At 36.1% G+C, this 21,436-nt stretch overlaps 1 protein-coding gene across 2 annotated transcripts in view; it reads right to left on the reverse strand.

The window, feature by feature from the left end:
- LOC120000064 (beta-galactosidase 9) overlaps positions 1–21,436 on the reverse strand; it is a 38,266-nt gene that overhangs the window by 10,052 nt on the left and 6,778 nt on the right. For both annotated transcript variants that reach the window (XM_038847934.1, XM_038847940.1), the window contains exons 4-14: positions 20,906–20,972; positions 19,264–19,356; positions 18,694–18,837; positions 18,378–18,466; positions 17,309–17,414; positions 16,026–16,113; positions 15,756–15,877; positions 14,235–14,438; positions 13,453–13,685; positions 2,308–2,423; positions 338–435 (exon numbers count right to left, since the gene is read on the reverse strand). In XM_038847934.1, the coding sequence (XP_038703862.1) occupies positions 338–435; positions 2,308–2,423; positions 13,453–13,685; positions 14,235–14,438; positions 15,756–15,877; positions 16,026–16,113; positions 17,309–17,414; positions 18,378–18,466; positions 18,694–18,837; positions 19,264–19,356; positions 20,906–20,972 (1,360 nt within the window). The remainder of the gene's footprint in view (positions 1–337; positions 436–2,307; positions 2,424–13,452; positions 13,686–14,234; positions 14,439–15,755; positions 15,878–16,025; positions 16,114–17,308; positions 17,415–18,377; positions 18,467–18,693; positions 18,838–19,263; positions 19,357–20,905; positions 20,973–21,436) is intronic.

Below are 21,436 nucleotides of genomic sequence, written 5' to 3' on the forward strand. Positions count from 1 at the left end.
CATATATTCTTACAGATAACAATGCAGCTAAACAGTGAGTTTAAATTGAGGATCGGAAGATATTTGAAAGATCTACAACTAATTAGTAAGAAATACAACACAGAAGATTCCTTTTAAATTTAATAAGTTCAATATACTTTATAGATGCAAGCTTGTTACCACATCTGTATTAGTTCTTTTTTTCTCACAACCCCTGCTCTCATGCAATGTTTATGCCACCTCACCTACCACATTAAACGAGGCCACTACAAGTTACATGAAATTGTCAAGATAATTAATTACACTATCTTCTCTAAACATATATTCAAACACTGAAATGAATATATACAAAATTTACCTGCAAACCAACCGTCTCAGACAATAACACCAAGTCATTGAGCCCAAGTGAAAACTTAATAGGCAGAGTAACCTTGACCCAGTGACCAACCACACTGCCTTCGCTTCCCATATACACAAAAACGTTAGAGGAGATTATAGATGCTATCAATATACTAAAATAATAGATACAGGAAACATGGTACAAACTATCAGTATCTAAAAGGAAAAAAAGTCTTCGACATCAGAAAGTAATACAAACTACTGTTGCACATAGATGAATGTCCATGCAAAGGAAAATTACCAAATGAGACAAGTAAATCAAGTAAATGATTTACTCCCCAGACAATTATCACAATCAACTTTTTAAGAATTCCTTGATAAATGCATATGGAGTCAGTAATAAGATCCATCTTATTGATGACCATCACAGAAGTTTAGAATGGAGTTGGAGCAAGAATTCTTCCATTGCATTGGCAAGACCACTCAATTTATTTTTGCGTATGTCAGGATCATATATGATGGATATTCATTTTTCAATAACCAAGGATGTTACTTAGAATGGATATTCTTCAATAATTGTCTCATTTTTTGTTCTTTTGCCAATAGCAGAAAAAGGAATTGATCTAATGATGGCACTACCACAATTGTTGCATAATGTATGCTTTTCCTAAAAGTACATGAGATGATACATAAAAATTAAGATATTGATATGTGCCATGATACATGATATCATACAACAACCATGAACAAATTAAATGCAAGTAATGACTAATGAGATCTAGTAGAACAGCTAAAAGAAAACTTTTGTCTAAATCATAGGTGGCGTTAAAAGTTTATCCATTGGTTGCTTGGTATCATTTCAAACTGCACCAACTGGTTTAAATGACATACCACCATGCAGGACGAGCCTCATTAAACGGGGCAGCCTATGCTTTAGAATGTAGTTTTGGATATGAAGAACACAACTTGAACTTAAAATTTCAGTGTAGCAGAATAGCAAAGACATATGAAGTCAGTGCAAATAAATCATGAGAAACTAATGCATATTCTTAATAACATAGCATTTCCACCAATGACCTGATTAAAAAAAAAAAATTGTCAAAGATAATTTGGGTGTGGAATAAGATCCATAAAAAAGATAGAGGAGTGATTTGATCAGTTGACGCCGCAAAAAAATTGAGGAAGCCATGAAAGAGGTAAGGTAGTAGAGTTGGTCAAAGACGTCTATAGGTTAAGATCCAAACTTAGACAGCCTATGTCTAGGAGAGTTTTGCGTTGTATTCGCCTCATAATTAGGTTAGCAGTTAAAAAATATGTAAATAATTTGGTGAGGGTTAATCCTAACTCTAGCAATAGCATAGTGTGGACGATAATCACTTTTTGGTTTCCTTATGCAGAGACGGCTCAGTATAATTTTTACAAAGGAAAAAAAATTGAAATATTCCCTTTTGGTTTTGTTTCCCACCCCACCCGTAACAGTATGGATTTAGTGTAATTGTCAAGCTTATTAATCCATTGGATTTGTTGTTATCATATGCTTTTAGCTTTACCATATTTCCACTTAATGCATATACAATTCTGTTTCGCAAGTCCAAAAGTTCAGCTAAAAATAAGACCATAAATTATCTAACTAAAGCAATGCTTCATATTAAAATTTTCTGACAAAAAGAAGACAGAGAACCAGGCCCATCTCAAAGGATGAATGATCTACAGTACATGACCTCAAATAATAGACAAAGATGAGACCGGCTCTTCTCAATGTTCCCTTATGGTCTCAAAAATTAGGATATTTGGGCTTTCTTACGAAAAATGAATTAAAATATTAAATGTGCAAAAATACCTAGTTTATTATGTAGAAGTTCAAAAACCCTTGGTGGAGAAAAAAAATAAAAAAGGAAAAGACATACTTTATATGGGAAAAAGTAGAAACCAAAGTGTCAAAATGTAGAAGCAGACTTGCATATGAAAAAGGAATCCAGGCAGAATTACCAGCAAGCTGGCCATTAATAAACACATAGAGTACATCGCGCATGCTGTCAATGGTAACTGCAGGACTAATTTTGTTTTCCTCCCAATATAAGATGTCTTCATCAGAAACGTATATCCTACAGTCCACACATAAAGATTAAACACACATTACAGACCACAAATAATCATTAGTTATTTTATGTTTAACAAAAGAGAATTTGAAGTGATTTACCGCAAAAACCGAAAGTTCATCAGCATAATTCAAAAGTACCCACTTTTATTTACGTATTTACCATTAACAGAAATTATAATCATAAAAATGCTCCCCACACACTGTTAGTTATAGAATAGTGGGTCTAAAATGTATGTTCACTTAGTCTCTATATTAAAATCAAACTAGAGTCAATGACTTGAGAAGTTATTACTTTAGTTTTAAAAAGTTTATCCACGAAAAGGGCTGTAGTCTTTTAGATTACTTCCATTTTTTTTTTCATTTTTTACTATAGCTGATAAAAGTGCTGGAGAGAGAACATAATAAAAAAGGGGCCCATATGAATCATCCCATGCTAGGAAGCACCGATACGGGTGCGGAGATACGGGATACGGGATACGAGATATGAGGATTCATCATTTCTTCCAAAATCTAGGATACGGGTGCGGCTGGATACGGCTTATATAAAAATTATTTTATATATATTTATATAAAATATATACATAAATTGAACAATAATATAAATTTATTTAATTTTCATTTGGTCTTTCAAACTAAAATACGTCTAACAAGGATTTTTTAATATTACTTTTATTGTTAAAACTGAAAGTGGAAAACATGTGTCACTTAGTGGTCACTTATGTTGTCATTCATTGAATGGCTCACATGATTTTCAGTTTCTCACAATAGCAAAAACACTTGGTGATAACGTGTATAATTAAAAAAGTTCAAGTTCCAATACAAAGAAGGTGAAAGACCAAGTTCCAAGACAAAGGACCCTTTATTTTCTCTCTGTAAGCGTACTCAGCATAATGAAATCCGTATCCCAAATAAAAATTTGTAATAAAAAAAATTGGGTGCGGCTGTTGTCGCACCCAGCACTATCTCAGCTGCATCCGTGGCGCACCCGCACTCAAAACGCACTCAGTGCGGGTGCTTAAGGGTAAAGCACGTACTAGTGCTTCCTAGATCCCATGTGAATATGTTTAACATCACAATTCAGAAACTAAATCGAGCTCCAACATAAGCATAATATTCGTGCACTTTAACCTCAGCAAGAAACTCAACACCACCCCTCAAGCTAGAGCATATGCATTTATGATGCCCATCTTGCAGGAAACATATAACCCCTATTAAAGCAACAATCAAAATGATACCACCAGGCTAGGATTTGCATGGTAAGTTCCAGGAGCATCATAATTAACCTCAGTTTTCATATCAGAATCGCCCATCACTTTTACTGACATGGTGGAGTTTTGCATTTCCGCCTACAGTTCATCAACTAATGTTTTCATGACACCTCCGATATGAATATGATTCCTTGGTTTCAAATTTTTAGGAGTCCTTTCAACACCTACTATAGCAACTCGTCTATCCAAGTAATTTTTCATTTACCCAAGTAAATTCCCTAACTTAAGAGTGGTGCCTAATGAGAATGTCCTGTCTTTCCTTCCTTCCCTTCCTTCATTTTCTGTACGATTCAGTGCTTAAGAAGCAAAGGATTCCTTTCTCAATGAATTTGCTTGCTAAAATCATTCTAGTGAGGCATACCATACAACAGATCTTTCTATCAATCCATCCCTGCGCAGGGAATGAATTCATACTAGCACATCCGCATCCAATCACTTAGCATCGTGTTACCCTCTCATTATTAAGGAAATTCTTTTATTTATATATCCTACAAGTCAGTCATTTCTATTTCAGTCTAACATTGAATTCGGATTTGTGCAGGGGTAGATTGATGTGATAATTATATACATATAATTATGCACCCTTTACATGTAATTTTGTTTCGTTTAGAGTCAATCTAGGATTGATATTGCATAAGTTGATATTTACACATTTTAGGTGTCGATACACACATTGGAGAAAAGGCGGCGAAAAGGATCGAAATCAAGACAATTCAAAGACATTAGCAATTTCCAGCCGATTGGATTGCAAAACCGATTGATCGGACCTCCTGAAGCAGTTTTGAAGATTTGATGCCAGATTTGAAAACCGATCGATCGGAGGTCAATTCCATTCGACCCTGCCCAGATTTGCCATTTTGGATTTCTAACTTCCCGAAACTACCTCAAACTCAAGTGGGTCCAACCCAAAACGACAAAAGGTTGTAATATAAACGACATATGGGTATGGGGAGGTATAAAAGGGTAGTTTTTGAGGGTTTTAGAGATTCTTGGAGGCTAGGATTAAAGAGAGCTTTTGGAGGCAACCATTGGAGCAAGGAAGAGAGCTGGGAATTCAAGGGTTTTCTTGTATCTCTCTATTTCTTGTAATTATGACTGCTATTTTGGATTTGATTTTGTATTTGGATAACATGAGAAAATAATCCTCTAGCTAGGGTCCTAATTGGTCCCCACTTTGAATATTGAATGAACTTGGTTTATTGTTCGTGATTTCCTCTTTAATTGTTGATTATCTATGGATGTTCTTAATGCTTTTGAATGCTTGATCACCATTCAAATGATGTTTTGCCTAGGTTGAGACCGGAAGGAGATACCTAGGGTTGCACTCACCATAGATGACATAGGTTGCTTGAACCATAGAAATATAGGTGAATGACCTATGCAATCGCTACACGATTATCCACTATTTGAATCCAATTGTTAGGAATAACAGGGATTGGTATTGAAAACACTTTCGGTGTAACCAGGAATAGAGCATTGAATAGGAAGGGAAATCGGTTGTCAACAATTGAATTGAGAATTAGGGATTAGTGAACCAAGGTAGTTTAATTTGATAGGTGGCGGTGACATTAGGTGCCATAGTGTTTGCTCTATTGAATTAATTACTCGGTAATTGATTGATTGTTGGATTGGTTAATGTCCATTGTTAATTGTTAAATTTCCTGTGGGATGATAACTCTATATTCACTTTTTATTACTTGAGCAATTTGTCTACTTGCGAGTTTGCACAAACTTTTTTTTGGCGCAGTTGCCGGGGATTGAGGCAATTTTGATTTATATTGATTTAGGTTAACTATTGTGCTAATTTGGATTTTACTTTCTTGTTTTCTTCTTTAGGTCATTCTTTTTTCTTCTATGAGTTTGAGGAGGACTCTTAGCTTGGATTTGACAACTCTAGATCCGGAGATTCATAGAACTCTCCGCCAACTTAGACTGGAGCAAGCTAATAATTTAGTCGAAGGCATGGGTGATAATTTACAAGGGCGCAATGGCGCCGCTGAAGGCTTGAATGGAGGTAAGGGAGCTAATGAGGTTGATGGACCTCCTATTGTAGAGAGAGCCGCTCCTAGGCAAGCCGATCTTCGTTCTCTTGAGGAATGCGCTAGGCCTACTTTGGATGCGACTCCATCTAGCACCCAACGTCCTCCTGTCAATGCCAATCATTTTGAAATCATGCCGGCTATTATTACTATGATCTTCAACTCTGTGGTTTTCTATGGTCTTTCTCACGAGGAGCCCTCCACGCAGAAAGATTTCCTCATAGATATCTAGTGTTTTTTAAAATTCTTTTGTTGATTTAGTAATGACTCCGCTTCAAAATTATTTTTTTTTTCGTACTGAATTAATCGGTCTTTTTCATATGAATCGCTTTTTTTTAAATCTTTTTTTTCAGCTATACATCCTTGATTAATAATATTTCGCCATTTTTGTGGTACTAATCTAGACCATCTTATCGGAGAGAAATCGTATTGATAATGACCAGCTTTTAACCAGTTTTTCCATTGATTTATGATGGAAGTACTCGGTTTTTTATGTCTTAATTGGCACTGAAATATTTCTTGTACTTCAAAATAACCCTTTATTTTTTTTTTAAGAAAAGGAGTTGTTCCATAATCATGATATTGAAGAGCTGATCTTAGCTTCGATAAGTTAAGATAATACCACGAGTATACTTGACATATCTATCCGCCATCATAAGAGACATAGTAGTAGGACTAATCTCATTCAACCCTATGTGTTTAGCAATAGATAAGGGCAATAAATTTATTCTTGCGCCCAAATCACATAAGGCTCTTTCAATCAAAGTAGTACCGATAGTGCATGGAATAGTAAAGCTTCCCAGATCCTTTCGCTTGATTGAGAGCTTTTGTTGTGCAATTGCACTACATTCCTCAACATTTTTTGTTGATGAAAAAGTTTTACGTACACCTTTGAATAGCCGGGCCCACCACTATTTCGAGCATGCTGGCCTTTCCTTTCTTTTGGATCCACCTATGGTCGATGGCCACACATGCATGGTGCGAGCTTTCTATAGATCTCTGAGTACAGTACCCCTCGCGAAGGGCGTGGAAGGCCCACCTAGCTATTTAGTTACAGTGCATAAGAGTTTAGAGGAAGCTAGAGCAGTGGTGCTTACCTTCACTGCTGCGGACATTTGTGCTTGCCTCCACTATCTAGCTTCTTATACAGCAGATCTCCCTGTGGGCCCACCACCAGTTGCCACTCCTACAGAGATGTCCCATACTTTGGTCCATGGCAGTGAGGTTCGCAAGAAGAATAAGAATGTCACCACCCATGGCTCTCTTCCTCCTAAAATGTGGATTGTTGATAGATTGTACGACTCAATTTGTGGCCTAGGAAGAAGATTTTGGAGATCCTATTCTATATCTACATGGAGTGTTGGTTTGATGTTGGTGTTTATTATACTTGGGCTTTCTTGCAGTGTCAGAAGGATGTTAGGTCAGGCAAAAAGACAGGACTTTTCTTTCCAAATCAAAAATTTTGCCTTTATGTTGCCTGCCTGAATTATTTAGGGATGGAGAAGCAACAGAATCTGGTTTCTCATCTAATGTTACTCTACCTTCATGTTGCCTGCCTGAATTATTATCTTCCAAGTCGTCTTCATCTCCATCTCCACAACCAACATTATTTACCTTGTCACCGGTTCCCAACACGAAAACGGCCCCAAAATGTATGTGACGTTTACCATCAGGAGAAGAAAATTGTAGAGACCAAGAAAAATTCCTCCATCATTTAGGGATTTAGTTACCACCAGTTGGAGATTGTGCCTCTGTTCTCACTCTAGACGAGGCTGCCTGGCATTTGAGCATCGATCACTTACCTCTTGTTCCTCTATCGGACGCGTAGACTTCTGATGCACAGCCCGACAATAAGCAATCCGCTCTCAATGTGCCTTCCTCTTCTGCAGCTCCTCCCCATGTTCCCACACTTGAGGAGCGCTTTGAGGCCTTTCAACTTGAGACGTGAGATGCTTTGACTGTCATTCTTGCACAGCCAGGAGAGATGCTTTCACTACTTTGCCAGTTCACCTCCAAGAGCACTTCAGCGGCAACTCCACCACATGATCTTGCTCCTCCTCCACCAGCTCTTCCATCTAGGAGTTCTTTCTAAGTGCCACCCAGGTTGTTTTGTTCCTTACCTCCGTACTTTGTATTTATTGTCCGAAACACAGGGGACAGTGTTCGATTCTAGTGTAGGGGTGGGAAAGGAAACTTTTAGCTTGCTTATTTCCTTGTCCTTTATTTTCTTTTTGAATTATTGGACATCTTTGTAGTTGTAGTTATTTCTTCTTCTTGTTTAGTACAATGCTTCCCCTCTATGATGATTGTTAGTGATGTGTTCATTGCATTTAAGATGAGTTGATGAAATTGTGGCTCGGATTGGATGTTGCTTTTCAAGAGAAACTTGTAGCCAAGGGATCAAATTGAAATTTTTTGAGTAGTTGCATTACAATTACTTAGTGAAATGCAGAGACTAGACCCATGTGAGTTTTGAGCCTTTCTTTTCTCATTGAGGGATAAAATCAACTCTAATTTTTGTTTTGCTCCCTATAGTCTTTTGCATGATCTCATTATTTCTTCATCTAGGTCACTTGCTAAGCATGCTTTACATGATATTACACCTTTTAAAACTTTTTGTGGGAAAATCACTGGTGCTTTTCAATAGACGATGGTAAGGCCATTTTGAACCGATTAAATGCCTCTCTAGCTACCCTTGGACATATAATCGATTGCACCCTCTTTGAAGCCAAACACTTTCCTTTTGTTCATAACCACTATTCCTACTACTATTTATGTGGAGAATAATTACTTATCTTGAATGAGAAATATTGGGATAGTGTGTGCTGAATTTTTCTTGGACCTTGAGGAAGTCCATATGACTAATGTCTGTTGATTCTTTAGATTGACTTTGATGAAAAATGCGATAGTGGGAGTTTGGAGGTAAAGTGCTATCTAAGATATTTATCCATTTGTTTTGTAATTCCTATCACTCTCTCCTCCTACCTTAAGCCCTAACCTTACATTACAAACCTTGAAAGTCCTACTTGATTTTGAAAACAATGTGGTTTGAACATAAGAAGTGAAAAGAGGTGTAATTCTTTTGCTTGGTTTAGTGACATCCTTTCATGAGATCATATTATTTGTTATTGAGCTTTCATTGACAAAATGGAGGATTTTGTTTTCTTGTTACAATACTCCACCCACACATATGGGAGAAACATTTAGCCCACTTCAATACGATTTTATTTTTCGATTGAACATCCGTGAGAATTGAAGTCAAGGCTAAGAGCTTGGTGATGTGTTTATGCTTTCTACTTGAATTTGATATATGATCCGGAAGCTACTTGTCATTTGTAGTGGATAATCTGAGCTACAATTCCTATTGACAATTCTTTATATGCTTTTGAAGTGCATTCACTCCTGAGATTATGGGAGAGCTTTATTGTTTTGTTGTGATTGAGTGTTCATGAGAAAATCCTTTTCTTCATTCTTGATTTGCTTTAGGGCGAGCAAAGGTTAAGTGTGGGGGTGTTTGATGTGCTAATTATATATATATAATTATGCACCATTTTGCATGTAATTTTGTATCATTAAGAGTCAATCTAGGATTGACATTGCTCAAAAAGTCTATATTTGCACATTTTAGGTGTCAAGACAATTCAAAGACAGTAGCAATTTCAATCGATCGGACAATCTTGAAGCTGTTTTGAAGATTTGATACCAGATTTGAAAACTGATTGATCAGAGATAATTTCCGATTGATCATACCCTAGCAAGATTCGTGATTTTGGATTTTTAACTTCCCAAAACTACCCCAAACGCAAGTGGGACCAGCCCAAAACGACAAAAGGTTGTAATATAAACGACATATGGGTTTGGGCAGGTATAAAAGGGTAGTTTTTGAGTTTTTAGAGATTCTTGGAGGCTAGGGATGTAGAGAGCTTTTGGAGGCAGCCATTGCAGCAAGGAAGAGAGCTGGGAATTATGGGATTTTATTGTATCTCTCTATTTCTTGTAATTATGACTGCTATTTTGGATTTGATTTTGTATTTGGATGATATGAGGAACTAATCCCCTTTAATTGTTGATTATCTATGGATGTTCTTAATGTTTTTGAATGTTCGATCACCATTCGAATGATGTTTTGCCTAGTTTGAAACCGCAAGGTGATACCTAGGGTTGCACTCACCATAGATGACATAGGTTGCATGAACCATAAAAATATAGATGAATGAGCTATGCAATCGCTACACGGTTATCCACTATACTTAATGGGTTTTTGATATTTGAATCCGATTGTTATGAATAACAAGGATTGATATTGAAAACACTTTCGGTGTAACCAAGAATGGAGCATTGAATAGGAAGGGAAATCGATTGTCAACAATTGAATTGAGAATTATGTATTAATGAACCAATGTAGTTTAATTGGATAGGTGGTGGTGACATTAGGTGCCCTAGTGTTTGCTCTCTTGAATTAATTACTCGGTAATTGATTGATTGTTGGATTGTTTAATTTCACTTGTTAATTGCTTAATTAGTTTCACTTGTTAATTGCTTAGTTAATTTCACTTGTTAATTGCTGCACACATGACATATATGCAATTTGACCCCCCACTAACAACTGTTAAGATTAGCTACTTTGTAATATCCTGACTCGATTATACACTGTTCATAGTACTTTGACGCGTTGATCGAGGTGGAGTAAACCTCGGTGATCGTGAATCGGGATTTGGGGAGAATAAAAATTAAATCAAGATAAAACTATGAAAATATTTTTAATAAATGGGGGATTTAAAAAGAAAATTTTTAGCGCAAGAATTACCTAAATTTGATTTAAATTGGATTTATTATGAATTTTTGAAGTTATTTGGAACATTTTAGTTAGGGGTGTTTTTGAAAGATGAGTGTTTTTGAAAGTAAAAGATTGTATAAAAGAAAAATTAAAATAATTAAAAATAAAAATTTTTTCTCACACGGGTTTCTCTCTCTCTCTCTCTCTTGTTTCTCTCTCTTGTTCATGGGTTCATCGGTGATCTTGTGATTCCTGCGACGGTGGTGGTCAAGGTTGGTACCAAAAGAAGTGTCACTCAAGTTGAATCACGTCGAACGGAGCTCCGGTTTGGGAGAAATCTGGGATTGAAGTTCCGGCCACCGTGAACTTCCTTTGGTCGATCCGGCCGATTCCGGCGACGGTTTGGCTTGCTTCAGGTACCTATGAGTTCATCTCATCGAGCTCTTCAATTTGATGTAAGATTTGACAGGTTTGGGTGACCGGATCGCCGAGAGTGGTGTTGAATGGGCAGAGTCGGGCCGAGTTGACCCGGTTTGACTCGGTTTAACTCATTTAACCCGGTATGACCCGGTTTGACCCATTTGACTTGGTTTGACACTGTTTGGCTCTGGTTGACCCGGTTTACCACTGTTGACCGTTGACTTTGACTGTTTACCATAGTTGACTGAACGTGTTTTAACTGTATTTTCATATATCGTGTTTTTCGATGTAGACGGTGATTCTGGTTGAGATTCGGAGTGAGTTGACTTTCGGAGTCAGGGGTTTAACGGGGACGCGTGCAGTATATTATGGTTTTGTCGGTTTTCAAGGGTGGAAATGCAACATGTTTGTATGTTTTATACGTATTCTTTGTTGATTATCATTATTCGTATGCTTTTAGGAGTGAGGTGATTGGAGGTGGTTGATGTAGACTGTAGAGCCCGTATAGGAGCCCAATATATTGGATTATGATGGATTATACAATAAACTAGGTACGTACCTGTAGACCTTCTGAGGTGAAGTACATCACAGGGGACGCTATTTGGTGTAGGCTATGCTATCAGGATATCCGATCCTTATCCAGTTTCGGTGTGGACTTGGACTGGGAGACACCCTACGGGGGATTAGGGGGGGTCGAGGGGTGGATTACAGATTATGGATTGTGGATTGTTGGAGACCAATGTTTGTGGTTACGGTGTTGTATAGCCTTATCGGTTGTCATGTTACTTGGTTGGATTACTGATGGTTATATATTTACTGTACTTCATATTCTGCTTCATATTCATTGATTTCTTATTTTTGGATATCGGAGTTCCCTTTCTATGCCCTACTGAGCTTCTTGGCTCACCACTCTTCTTGTTTTCCCTTTCAGGTGAGTTGGATTTAGGTGACGATGGTCAGCGGAGGGACGCATGAGCTGGTGTGTAGTCTCGGCTATTTCTTTAGCCAAGTGTGAGGACTTCTGATACTGTATTTTGTATATATTACGTATTTACTCAGTTTGATCTTGGGTAGTTATGTCTTCTTATTTCCGCTGTTGTATAGATACTCCGATGGTTTTGGTGGGTGTATGTATGGTATTTTGGAGAGGCTGTTTTCTTATATGTTTCAGGAGTTGTTTTCACTTTATATACTTTATTAGGTTTACATATTGGATTAAGGCTTGGTTCGGGGGATGGGGTCCCCTGCTGGTCACGTCCTTGTGGGAATAGGTACACTTCGGTATACTTTAGGAGAGGGGCGTGACATACTTTGTCATTCTTAACTTTTGATTTAGGGCAAAGTAAGTAATATTAACATGGTATCGAAACGGAAGGTCTTAAACCTTAGCCTCCACAATTTAAACTTCCATTTGTTGTTGCCCCAAGTGTGGGCCTTCATGAGAGTAGCCTTAATGTTGGACCTCGTTTGTTGTTCACATATTGGGCCGTTGGATTGCCTAGCCCACACGTGAGGGGGTGTTAGAATATGTATAAATGATGTGAAATGTCCCAACCCAACAACAATCAACAAAAATACATTGTATCATTACTCATTGGTTACAAAGCATTGCAAAGTCATGAATTACCCTATTGGCATTGGGCAATTACGAGAGAGAAGGAAATGGAATATGTAATCTGTGTTATGGGTTGAGGATGTATATCCCATGTATTACTTAGTGAATGAGCTTTGCATAGTTCCATAAAAATAGTGCAACTTCAGCTAATTTCGGGCACACCAAAAAAAAAATCTAACTAGCTAGTCTCAAGATTTGATATGTTAATTTACAAGTGGGAAGATCTGAGAGTTTGGTTAGGAAAGGAGTAGGTGGCCAAAAAGAATTTGTTCCTACAAGATCTCTATACACATAAAGCCCCATATTACTTATTAATGAGGATGGGATACAGTGGAAATAATCTTCTAAATAAAAGGGTGAGTTTATGAATAATATTATTCTTGTTGTGAGTTATTTTCTAATTGGATTTTTTTATTAGTTTAGGAATAATTTTGTGAGTTTAGATGATATATAGGTTTAATTTATATTTTATAGAGTTGAACAAAGGTAAAGCGATAGTGGCTTTACAATTTGATGTTTGTGGGTGTTCGATGGCAACTGGCGAGAGGGCCTCTTTTTAGAGTATGTACAAGAAAGAGCAGTGTTTTTAGGGTAAGGGTTTTGATGCTGAATATGTATTTATATTCTTTTGAACAATCAAACAACTGGGTATCTAAAAAGTACCAATCCAAACAAAGGATCAGTTATTTTAGTTTCTTATTTTTATGAATATAATATGATTACAGTTTGTGTGCTGTCTAGGTTTGATTTTGTGTTTGGATTTTATTGTAATATTGAGACAATAGACAATATATATATATATATATATTTATTTATTTATTTATTTATTTATTTATTTATTTATGTATGTGTATTCTTGCCGTGTAATGGTTGTACCATAATATGATTCTATCCAAGATCAAAGAAAAGCGTACCTGGTGAAGTGCCATAGATAATCAGAACGGTCCTTTGTCACATTCAAATGCTCCAAGAAGCCTTGGGCGGTAAAGTTGTCCTCACTCCAGATATCAATTGGCTCTCTTAAAGCCATCCAGGATTTCGAGTAGTGGGAAGTTTTATTGTGATCCACAGTTTGATGCAAAACAGAAATTTTTGGAAGAAGAGGCAAAGCAAACTCAACTGTCTTGATGGAAGTTTGCACCCCAACCTGCTCAAACAGAGGAAAGATGAAGAGGAAAGATCAAGGTTTGATCCTGAAAGTCGTTTCTTACCCAAGAGGACATGCTGGGACCACAAAACCAACAACAGAGGCAATGGCCATTCAACATCCCTAAACCCTAAACAAAATCCCAAAATGAGGAAAGTGAAAAAGGAAACTTATATTACCAACAGAGGCAACATCCATTCAACATTTCTAAACACACAATAAAATTCCAAAATGAGGAAATAAAAACGAAAAATCAAAATATAAATTTCCCTCTTCCGAACTGAACAAGAAATATTGGTCACTATTTGAACTTTCTCAGACCATCTATTTGGACAAAAGAATGAATTTAACTGAACATGGTTTAAATGGTTGTACTGTAACTTTGTAAGTATATATTCAAACATTTTAAAAACTTTTTTGGAGGGGTAATAGCAAGTCTAAGAGAAACAAAAGTTATGTATTTGTTGCATCATTACGGAAAAGGTATGGACAAATGTAGACCAATTGCTAACAAAAGCTTTCTTTTGGGTACAAGCGTAAGAAGCGAACCTTAGCAGTGTTGAATACCGTGTTCCTGCAATCAGGTAGTATACTCACTGACCATGGTGGTATTGTATATGATTGACCAAGAAATGTCACTGAAGCTGACTTATGTTCATCAATATTGGCAAGAAATGCAGAGCAGATGCTTTGAGTTTCACAATGAGTTAAGTTCAGACCTTCAGAATGAACACCTACACCATAAACATGTGCCTGTATGCATAAAATTGTCAGCTTTCAAACTGAACACCAAACTAGCAGCAGGAAAACTCTATGTAAAACAAAAAAGTATAAATCATAATTAATAACACACAAAGAAAAGGCTTAGTTTCTCAACCTTAAATGATGATACTGATAACATTCTTATTGCAATATGGAATATATATATCAAACAAAATAAAAGCAGGTGTAAGATGCTAGATAAAAACAAACCAGTTATACTTTTTACAACGTATGAAATTAGATTGATTGAAATTGATTAGTAATCTCCCTACATTAATGCAAGTTAAGGTCATCCAATAACAAATTTTCATTCAATAACCTTGTTTTCATGTCATAATATCCTGCATATTCCCAACCCCATCTACTACAAGAGTCTAGTGCACGGGAGTTGTTTACCTTGGAATGTCACTTTTGTAAGAAATGCAATGTTGGGAGTTCGAAACTTGCAATATGTTTTGGATTGTGATATATAGAGAAACAATGCTTCTTTGTGAGGCCGTGGAGTCAAATTCTTACAATTTAAACTTCCCAATGATGAGGGATGACAGTTATAAATAGATACTATTTATAAAAGAAACAAGAGGAAAGAGCAATCACTTACTTCTTAACAGCAAGTGAGCAAGAAAATTCTGGAACATTGCTCTTAGGATTTCGGGAATTACCTGGGTCATTGCTGACTCTTTTGATAGAGAGCTGAAGGACTGGCCTTCCTTTCAAAACACATGAAAACAAGGAAAAGCTGCCACAGAAATTCCCTTAGAAATCTCCTGGAAAATCTGGCTGGAGAAGAATGGGAGGGCTTTCAAGTAACTATAAAAGTCATTTGGTTCTTGGTTTAATACTCTTTGGTTTTGGGGAAATGTAGTTCTGTAATCAGCTCTATATTTCAGATGTAACTGAGACTCCCCGGTGCCCATTTTAATAATAGTCCAAGATTCAGGATATTGGGTTTAAGGTTTCGGATGAGTTCTGTCTTCATAAAAGCACAAGAGAAACGAAGGGATTCACAATCAGAAATATTATAACTTTTTTTGGTTTTAAGGTCAACGACGCTTTTGAATCTCAGCATTTGAGACCATAGAATAAATCCAGAACAATTCTTCCGGAAAGTTTTCTAGCATGAATCTTACTAGAATAACACTTAAATTGAGCACATTAGAGGTTCCAAATTGAAGCAACTCCAACTAATGGAAGAAATTGAAATCCTTTGAAATTTCAGTCCAGAAAACATCAATCAAGCCAAGAAGACATGCTAATTCATAGCTAAGTCAATGCAGGACAACAGAAAACTTCAAGGTAATCACGAACCTCCTGCTTTGGGCCTAATTTCATATAATGAGGGGAATCAACAGCTACTAGAGCAGGTTCACAAAGCTTTATTGCAGCATGCAGATCTTTCAAATGTCCCCATTTAGGTTCACTCAGCAGACCTACGTAACAGAGAGACAGAAATAGAGACAGAACCTGAATCAAAATCTTGGGAATTACATTTGTTGATAGAAGCTATAATAACTAGATAGTTGTGCCCAAATCAGTAACATTTGCACAAACTTTTTTCTCCTGTCCAGTTTCACCTACCATATTCATCAATTGGAGCATCATAATCATAACTAGTAATATAGAATGGGCCGCCAGAAGTCCGACCAAAGTTAGTTCCACCAAAGAACTGCAACCATGCAGCAGGCTCATTAATCCAGTATATGTACATTAGTTGAAATAAAGCTAAATCTTAAATAGATCTGATATAAATCTCATCATGTATTTTCCAGTATGCATGTAATTAATTAGATTCCAAAGAAACTATGGAACTTACTTCTTACTTATATCTCTTTTAGCCAATTATAAGCACCACTGTCTTTGAGAGATGCCAATGATACTACGCAATAATGGCATCAGCCACTAGGTGGTTACTAGTTCCAAACTTTTTACAACTTCTTCCTCTGGCAAGAGGAAAATAAAGTAGAATAAGAAAACTTTAACTACTTTTTCCTTTATAAGTAAACTTTGATTGCTTTGAACAAATCCAGTGGCGGAGCCAGGAATTTATAGAAGGGGGCGAAAAAATTATGGGGGTTCTGCCCCCAAAATTTTTTTTAGGGAAATTTACTAAAAGTGACCAGAAATAAGTAAATATCAATAGAGTCATTAAATTACATTCACAAATTAAAACATAACATGTTCAAATAAAAAAATCATTTCAGTTGTGTTCGACGACGATCTTTCATTAAGTAGAAATCATCCATGATTGAATATGAACTAAAAGTCTCACCAAGCTAATTTTAATTTAGGGTTAATGTCTTCTGAGAATCTTTCTGGTTATGGTATGATATGGTGTAGCTGTATCGGAGAGAGAGCCAAATAAAGAGAAATTGATTATTTCATTAATAGAAATTCTTTTTATGAAATGAATTGGGCTCTTCTTTGGGCTTACATATTATTGGCCATAAAGCATATTACAGCATTATAACACATATGTACATACATATATTGATATATATATATATATATATAAGTATATTGTACTAAAAATTTTCCAAATTTTTGGGGGCACCATGCCACCCCCCCCCCCCCCCCCCCCCCTTGAATAGCTCCGCCACTGAACAAATCTGTATGATAAGAATTGTTACGGCTTTTTCTATTTTTTGGTGAAAGATTCAACCATATTTTCTTCAAGAAAATGAAAGTAAATTTGCCTTAAACTAAAATTTCAACCTTAAAAACAAAAACCCAGAAGAATTTCTATCAATCAAATTGACAATACCAAGAAACTACAAATGCTATCTCATGCAATTTATGACAGAATGATACTCTTCCATGAAAATTTCATGCAATCTAAATCTTATTTCAGTTATCTGCAGTACCATATAGTAATTCTGAAAGCTCCCTCCACGTTGGAAAAAGCGTGCAACAGCGAATGCAAGGTCCTCAACTGGTCTATGGGGTAAACTGTCACCCCAAGATGTATACCTTCAAAACATAAATCTAAAATTTTAATTCAGTGGTCATAAGCTTATATATGAAGCCATTACTATTAATTTGCAACATAACAGATTCAATGGTTGACAGCAAGCGCAGATTGGAATTAAAAATACTTTAAATTGGTTGATGTATCATATAAGACAAACATCCATAAGTTACTAGGCTTTGAAAGAGGAAATGTTATGATAAATCAGTACAATAACTCAGCTGTGCGAGCTAATAGAAAATGATAGATGAGAATTTTCACTAAAAAGGATAAACTTAGCAGTTATCTAGAATGCAGTAGCATCAATGAGTTACTCTTATAGAAAGGCATGTAAATCAGATAGTTCTTTCTCTAAGTGATAACAGAAGATTTTTAATGGTTTGGAAATAACTTTTACATTTGGGTTAATTGCACTTGTAGTCCCTTTTAATCAAGAATAATGCTTGAGACCCCCAAAAGACCCCCATTTAACGTGGAGGATTGGATGTGAAGTAGGCCCTACATGTGTGTTTTTAATCAATGGTTATTTTAATGCCACATAGATTTAGGGACTTTTGGGGGTCTCTAGCATGTGTGTGTGCTAGTTGTACCATATAGACCAACTCCTCCCATCTTAGACCAATTAATATTCTTATATTTATGAAAGTATGAAATAAATGTTTTAGTTCAACACTATTAGAATATAAATTTATGAAAGTATGATATAAATGTTTGGGATAAATTTATGACAGAATTCATGTCGATTTGAGATTCAGATTGTAAGCAAATCTATCAATACCAAGAGAACACGCTATATGTTATTTTGTAGAAAAGAAATAACTCAAATTTCACTAAACACAACATTCTTCACAATGCCCGTAAACATGCTATATACACATGCATCGCAGATCAATCACGTAACCAAATTTAATGGAAAAGAATCGCAGATAGCAATTATTGTATGTAGTACATTGGCATAGCCATACCATCCATCCCAATTCTCTGTCCAAAGTGTCGGTTTGTTATAGGAATTTGGCTTATAACCATCACAATAATAATCATTGCAGGCATCAATCTGTAGAAGAGATGAAACAAAAGAAGACGATTGTCAATATTTCAGCTCTAAATCTCAGAAGTCTGATACATCATTCAAAACTAAATAAAGCAGTGAATTTCATAGTCAAACCTGGAAAATTTAAGGTTTCTTTTTAGTGACGAATAAAAGGCTTCATTGATCATTAATTACATGAGAACATTAGTTAGAAGAATTTGAAAGACGTAATATACTAGACAAATGCTTACAATATCACCTGGAGCATCAGTTTGCTTGCACATCACCCATGGAACCCCAGCACGAAGCCCCATTGCCATCCCAGCAGCCCATTTAACATAAGCCTTCCCACTCGGGCCATATGAGCCTTCAATGTTTCCATACTCATTCTCAATCTGATAACAGGAACAATTTTAATTCCAGTAATTAGATGTGCATAGAATTGGGAGGAAATTGGAATCTGTATCAATGCTTGGCCATATGACGTCTCTTAAGAAATATGACAGCATGATGATCACGGTTTGGGGCCTCTCTTGTGGTTAAGTATGAACAAGGGACCCCACACCTAATGCAATTTGGGAGACATGAGGATGAGAATCTCCATTGAATGATTGAAAGGGATATGATACCCTTATTATGGGCACTTCTCGTTATTCTTCTTAAGAGATCCATCATCACTCAAAGATCCCGAGCATAAGACTATCAGAAGAATGTGAATTTGATTCCAATTTCACCTCCCAAGACTTTGCACTCTGAAGCAGGCTTAAGACTCAACTTAGAAACTTAAGTGTACATTACTGAATTTCAAATTCTATTACAACCTGCAACATGATGATCGGGCCACCTTGCCAAGAAAATAGCATTTCTTCTCGCATCAGATCCACCATTTTTTTTACAAATCGCTGCATCTCCTCCTGTAAGAATGAAATATCATTGAGATGTCATGATCTCCGAACAAAATTTAAGGTCAACAAAACTCAGAATATGGATGACCCAGTTCTGAATACAAAGTCCAAGAAAGACTCTAACAGCAGCTTCCACGATATAAAGCATGTACATAGTGATCAACTGCTTTCTAGGGATAAATCAGAAAGTAAAAAGAACTTTTGAGAAGATGCCCCAACAAGAAGAAAAAATGAAATGATTGGCTGACAAGAAATTATATACAAAGATGGCCTGGGTCATACAACAAAGAAAAACGAGCTTATTGCTTAAAAATTTTAGCTGTCTAATGATAAGAACATTGTGTTTTTCTCATTCACCAAACAGCATCTCTTAGAATCAAGAACAAGAAACGACCACATTAATCTTTCTGTGATCCCTAGCAAAAAAATTAAAAAAAAAAAAAAAACACCACTTTCATACCTTAGAAAATTAAAATTGAAACTCATTTAGTCCAAGTCATCAAAGTTTTTATTGAAGTATCTTTAGTCAGCTTATGACAAAAGGAAGAAGAGAGGAAGGGTGAAACGCATTTTTTTCCGAGTAGAACTTTACGGATAAGGGTGAAGACAAAAAAAATGTATTTCCCCTCAACCGTTTACAACAAATGATGTCCACCATTAGGTGGCTAGTGGTAGGTGTGAGTATCAACCTGCTAGTTTCAGCTTCAAATCGTGCATTCCGGAAAAAATAACAATAATAATAATAATAAAATAATTGAACAGACAAAAAAGGATGTCCTTCGACACTTGTAGACTACATTCTTCTCTTTCACACTATTCTTCTCTTTCAAAATGACCAAAATATTATCAAAACAATTAAGGACAGTAGATTCATATCTCGTTTTCTACTTTCTACAACAGACTTACAGTAAAATAAGTTCAAGCTACTTAAGGGTAAATAAATTTCTGATGCGGTACACTTCCAAAATATCATAAATTGACACTCACCTAAATTCCATTCATTATCATGTTAACATTAATCAAATTTTATTTCCAGACTTTTTTATCGAAACTTTTCATGTTTAAGCTCATGAACAAAGCAAAGCACATCGATTTTTTTAATTGTTTTGCATGGAAGATGTATTTATCTTTGACTATGAAAATGTTGAATTCATTTTGGATAGACATGTACATGAGTGAAAGGGGTGAAGAAGGAATACATTAAGCCACTTGGTGTTGCATGAATTGCTTGACATGCCCTTCATCACTTTTATAAATACATATATCAACAACTGTATTGTACTAGAAATAAGAAAAGAATAAATGAAAGATTTCCACATCCATCACTTTAAACTATAAAGGTGAACAACTCCTGTGTACAAGGCTCCTGCTGTTGGTTGGGTCAGGGATAGGTAAGATGTACACAGACCTTACCCGCCATAATATATGGAGAGGCCGTAAAACATAAATATGCTTAAAATTTAACGAAACTAACTTAACACTCTTAATATCTCAGCTTTAAATAAATAGAATGAACAAAATAATTTTCGGAGCATAGGTGCTGATATGAGTATTATACCTTGAACGGCACATTGTCTGTTCGAAATTCTATACCAGGGATATCGCGCAGCCACACTGGGAACCCTCTGCAAGATTCAGTTATGATAGTATTAATACCAGAGGAAAAAATTGATGGCTTTCTTATCAGCCACACAGGGGTAACAACATATAACTGATATTTGTGAAAACTGGCATACAAATGCTAATTTTGGCTTCAAGTATTTCTTTCGCAATATCCCTGGAGTGTTAAAAAGATTTTTCATTAATGCTGTTAACATCCAACACCAACACAATGCTTCATTTGAGACTGCAACTTTTTTGCCCACCATAACAGAATAGTTCCAAGGGGATTTTTAAATTGATATGCAGGTTTTGTCAAGAGCATAGAAGAGTTGTGGAGTACAGGGTTTGGAGGGAAATAAGATAGAAGCGGCAAGAGTGGCTGCCAAATGTCTGCTTTGTGATGGGGAATGGAAAAAAGAGTGAGCATTTGGCATGATGATTGGCACGGCTCTAAATCTCAAAAGACATAGTTTTCAGGCCATGTTTG

Source organism: Tripterygium wilfordii, chromosome 1 (genome assembly GCF_013401445.1).
Source record: "Tripterygium wilfordii isolate XIE 37 chromosome 1, ASM1340144v1, whole genome shotgun sequence".
In the NCBI taxonomy this organism is placed as follows: Eukaryota; Viridiplantae; Streptophyta; class Magnoliopsida; order Celastrales; family Celastraceae; genus Tripterygium; species Tripterygium wilfordii.